This window comes from Notothenia coriiceps, unplaced genomic scaffold, assembly GCF_000735185.1.
Source record: "Notothenia coriiceps isolate Sejong01 unplaced genomic scaffold, NC01 NC01_scaffold00000296, whole genome shotgun sequence".
Classification (NCBI taxonomy): domain Eukaryota; kingdom Metazoa; phylum Chordata; class Actinopteri; order Perciformes; family Nototheniidae; genus Notothenia; species Notothenia coriiceps.
This window is the reverse complement of record NW_011332997.1, coordinates 1-5,188: the sequence shown is the minus strand read 5'-3', so window position 1 is coordinate 5,188 and position 5,188 is coordinate 1. Positions and strand designations below refer to the sequence as shown.

Below are 5,188 nucleotides of genomic sequence, written 5' to 3'. Positions count from 1 at the left end.
TCGGGACTTCTTTTTTTTTTTTTATAAATACTTTTTTTTAAATTTTGTATTCAATGTTACAAAACAAGAATGACCATGTTCAAGTCTTAAAGTCATCCTGAGGCCTTAGTTTTGGTTTCAAATTACACAACATCATGTATGTGTTGCTTCTTTGGGGCTTGTTTTCATAGACCTGGTCGCTTATTTCAGTGTCTAATTGTAGCAGTAAGCTAACGAGTACTGATAAGCTTGATTTTGTTTTGATCCAATGCTGCACAACTGAACTGATCCAATGCTGCTGTGAAAAAAGAAGCTATTGTTGGATAGAATATCCAATTTAAATAAAAAAATAACCTTAAGGGACAACTTGAATGCTTTTTTTTCTCTTAATGCATTGCATAAAGATCGGATCGGGAAAAATCGGTATCGGCAAATTGTCAAAATCAAATGATCGGAATCGGATCGGGAGCAAAGAAAGGTGATCGGGACATCCCTATTTTCTACACACTTATCATTTTGGACACTGTCTGCCTGTTAAGTAGCTCTCCCTTTTTAGACTTTGGGCATATTAAATATAGGATGCTCATAAAAATAGGTATGAGTTGTCAAGACCTCGCTAATTGACGCGGAGAGTGAGCGACATCTTTGTTAAGACCCGCGGACGAGGGCCGGACAGCCACGAAGGCGTTCTCATAACAGCCGTTGACAGTGTCTGAAAGTAGCCTCAGGGCATTCATCCTTCCCCTCCCTCCCCCTTCTGCCGTCTCTCTACTTTTCCTCCCATTCAGGCAGCAACTTGACAACAAAGAGAGAGATGTGTTTAGCAGGCAGGTCTTTGCTGGTTTATTCCTTCTGTCCACTGGAGCGAGGAAGTGAAAGACAGTCTTGTTTGTCTCTTCTGTTTGTCGTTCTCTTTTCTCTCCTCCTCTCCCAACACATTTATCCATCCAGGGGAGAAGGAGAAGGAGAGAGAGAGGATGGCTTTTTATTTTTTACAAAGCCGAAACATTGGACAGGCTAAGTTTTGTCAACAAGACCGAGAGCCGCTTAGATTGGCCCAGAACATAAAGCGATCTGAAGGTTTGAATCTGGGTCAAAGGGAAGCGAGCCTAATGGGGATCCAGCTGATCCAGCCTAATCTGTGTATACTTAAAAAAAAATTAGAAAGCCATTTTAGATATTTAGCTTGTTAATTCACTAATCCTAAAATCTCCTGTGTAGGAATGCCCATTGGCAGGATACACGTACGCTCAGTATTTGGGAGTGCAGTCAGTCAGCCCACCATTCTCCTTTCAAAAAAAAAAAAAAATGTTCGAGACATATCTGCTTCCTCAGATTCCCCTTCCTGTCAAGTTTGCTATATCAGAAAATGTAGAGGTGGGCTATTAGACAAGAGGTTTCTCCGAGGAGGTTGAGGTGAGTTATTGCCAAGTGTAAGTATGACAGACTCAGACAGACAGACAGGCTTCTGGAAGACAGCAGCGCTTCCTGGAAAGACTTTTGTCTGGCATGCAATTGATTGGGTCACCTCAGGGAAATGGGCTCAGCCAAGACTGTAACTTATAATTGTCCCTCCCCCTTCTCTTGGTGGAGGATCTAACAGAAGAGCCACCTATGGTATAGACACAGTGTGAAAGTATTGTTTTCCAAGGTCGTTGTCCATTTAACGCCCCCTTGCAATGCCTTAATTGGGTTTAGGTGTTCGATAGCACAGGTGGGGTCCTATGCTTTGGTGTTCAAGCAGTGGTTAAAGTAACTAAGTACATTTCAAGATCTGAGTACTTCTCCCAACTCTGGCACTAAGAAAATTAAATCCCAGTCAAGAAAAGCTTAAGAGCAGCGTGGTTTGAGACAAAATGTCCAAACACTACTCAACGTGGCTCTAATTTCATTTGGCAGCATATCTGCTGTGATGTCTTTGTCACATTTTGAACCAGAGGTCCAGCTGTTTTCTTTGAGATACAGCAGCTGGTTGGCCAGCGGGTGGGTTAAAATGTATGTTTTTAAATAATTTGTATTGCATTAAAATTTAAAGGGAGTTAGGGCAGCCATGCATATTTAAAACCCCCCCTCTGGACATGAATTGAAGGCTGGCGAAGTATTGGATTACCTCCATGTGTAAAGTGAGACTCAACAGTCATAGAAGTTCACACCTTACCTGCAGTGACACGGTGCGTTCGCTGCCTTATCTCCGATGCAACCCGAGTTTTCGGAAAGGGAGGGTGGGTACTGAGGCTCCTGTGAAACATGAACTCCTGATTCTGTCTGTGCGGCGGCTGCCTGCCAGAAACAGCAGCCTAGGAGAGATTTGTTACATGGAAATTGCGGGCTATCATTAAACTAGCATATGGCCGGGTGTTTATGGAGAGAGATAGGGGGGCCTATGGCAGGGGGGTTTATTGTAAAAGATGGGAGCTTATCACTTGTGGGCTGCCAGAAAAGGGGGATTTGGAGCGGCAGAAAAGGAAAGTGATGTATGGAGGGCGTGAGTCACCTGAGCTCATGAGAGGGAGGGAAGCAGCAGACATACAGAAAGCAGTCCCTTAGCAACGCCACGCAGCTGCCTCACAGCCAACTCATTTAAGTTTTCCATTTGACTTTGAGCGATGGCACATAACGGCTGCCTGTGTTTGTTTGAGCTTAAAAACATGGAGTGAATCTGAGAGAGATTAGGGTCTGCAGCGGTGATGCCACCACCTTGTTATTATTAATCACTTGTAACCTTGTACTACACGGTGTTTTCTCGTCAACACGCCCAAACTGCATGAACTCGGTTGGAAACATCATGCAGCAGTTTAAATCGCCCCGCTGCATCACAACACATGAGGCTTTCCTGCTAACTGCTGCTACCACAAATCACCTCCCATCACTTCTCTGGAGCGCTGAGTGTATCCGCTCATAGCTGGGGGGGGTTAACACAAACTGGCTCTTTTCTTTTATTAAATCTAATCCGTTATAACCTGTGCTGGCTCGGATTCATGTGATCCTTTGGCAGATTCTCCACCGTCGTGCTTAGCATTGTGTTTTAAACATCCCCCACGGCTGCCCACAGCTCTGTGTTTGATGTCTGGGGTTTCTTTTCTTTTCCTTCTCTTTATTTAGATACCGTGCAAGTCAAACAAATGTTTTCTGACACTGCGAAGGTCCTCACACTTCATGTGTTTTTAAAAATCCAACAGGGTATTTCTGTTTTTACTTCCAGCCAACGCTACATTACAGAGCTTCTTTGATCTATTTCTAAAAACAACATTCTCCTGTGATTCTCCTCCTGCAGAGCTTCCCCTCAGACGAAGGGTGGCCGTTCGCCAAGTACCTGGGAGCGTGTGGGCGCATGGTGGCTGTCAACTACGTGGGCGAGGAGCTGTGGAGCTTCTACAACGCGCCCTGGGAGAAGAGGGTAGACTTGGCGCGTCAGCTCATGGACATCGCCGAGCAGCTCACCAACAACGACTTTGAGTTCGCCCTCTACCTGCTCGACGTCAGCTTCGATAACTTCGCGGTCGGCCCACGCGACGGGAAGGTCATCGTCGTCGACGCGGAGAACGTTCTGGTGGCAGACAAAAGGCTGATCAAGCAGAGTGAGTACTAACACCTCCTGTACTGTATGTGTGGGTGTTTACGTCCATGTGTCTGCCAGTGATTCCTTATTTCCCCAGTTGCTATGACGATTCCATGTGGGTTACACCTTTAGGCGTCACCGCAGCTGGAGATGCAGAGGAAGTAAATGCTCCTTTTTCCAGGGCAGTATTTACATTACACTAAAACTACATGTTATACAAATTGCTAGGGTTGTACCCGAATATCCGAATATTCGTTTGTTGGAGTACTAATCGGGTTTCAATTTCGTTATTCGGATATTCGTTTTTTTCGTTTTTTTTGGCAGCCGCTTTGAACTGCGGCTGCCAAATTGAATTTATTGAAAACTCCAATATCAACATAGGCAAGGCAAGTTTATTTATATAGGACTTTTCAACACAAGGCAATTCAAAGTGCTTTACAAAAAATGAAAGACATTAAGAAAATGGGATTTTAAATCAGTCATTAAAAAGAAAAGCTAATCAAATAAACATTAAAAGAAAAAATACATGGATAAAAGTTACAGTGCAGTCTAAGATGTGAATAGTTCAATTAAAAGCAGCGACAAAAAGAAAAGTCTTCAGCCTGGATTTAAAAGTAGTCAGAGTTGCAGCGGACCTGCAGGTTTCTGGGAGTTTGTTCCAGATATTTGGAGCATAATAACTGAACGCTGCACGTAAGAGCTTGTGCCTCTTCGGGGGGTGCTAACACTTAACCATAAACGTTATCGTTTTTATGTAGATATTACTTTTTCTCCGTTAATCTCAGTCACGTTGTTTCCATAGCAACAACAACTTCCTGTCAACAGCGCTACCTCTCCTTCAAAATAAAAGCATATTCATAAATAGGAACAGCCCTAGTTTGTTGTGCAGCTTGAGCTCTGTGCACTTCGGTAGTGCTAACTATCTTATAGCTCTCTGCGGTTTGTTCGTGCTTGGTTGGTTAGTAGTTAATGTAAGCTACCTAGCTAGCGGCGCCAGCTGTGTGTTAGTTAACGTTTGTCAGCATTTAATGTTGGCTGGAATGGTAGCTAGTTTACGTCTGCAGAACACCGCTATCTAGCCGCTACTAACCCGGAACGAACAAACTGCACAGAGAGCTAACTCATGTTGTGGTCGTTTAAGAGTCAAACATAACATTAGACTAACGTTAGTCAGCTTATAGTATCAATGTATGTCAACTAACGGAGCCAAGCAATATCCAGGCCAGGGCTGCACGTAAGCTGGTGCGCAGTTGTCATGAATGAAGTAATGTTTTTTGGTATTTATTTGAGATACATTATGTTTTTTATAAATCGAACAACAGAAAAATAATCGTTAGATTAGTCAACTAATCGATGAAATAATCGCCCGATTAATCGTTTTCAAAATAATCGTTTCCCCCCAGCACTACTATGTATTGATGTCTGTGACTCAGTATCTGCTGCCCGCAGCTGTTTTATAGAAGGAAAACCTCCTTCACTTCATGAAATCTCTGCAGCACCAGGAGGCAGTAACGTGTAACTCAGCAGAATCTCAGAAGAGCAGCACCAGCTGCAAAGAGCTGTGCCTTCACTGTGTTTACCTTCATAAGAACAGCTAACGAGCGACCGCAGGCTGCTACGTTTTAACCACACACACACACACACACACTG

General features: G+C 43.7%; 1 protein-coding gene across 1 annotated transcript; it reads left to right on the top strand.

Annotated features, from left to right (window-relative positions):
* Positions 1-3,238: 3,238 nt before the first annotated feature.
* Positions 3,239-3,557, top strand: LOC104940967 (deleted in autism protein 1-like; the record flags this gene model as incomplete). Its single annotated transcript, XM_010765995.1, has 1 exon — positions 3,239-3,557. A coding segment is annotated over one exon (319 nt), but the record flags the coding sequence as incomplete, so codon positions are not given.
* Between the last annotated feature and the right edge of the window lie 1,631 nt (positions 3,558-5,188).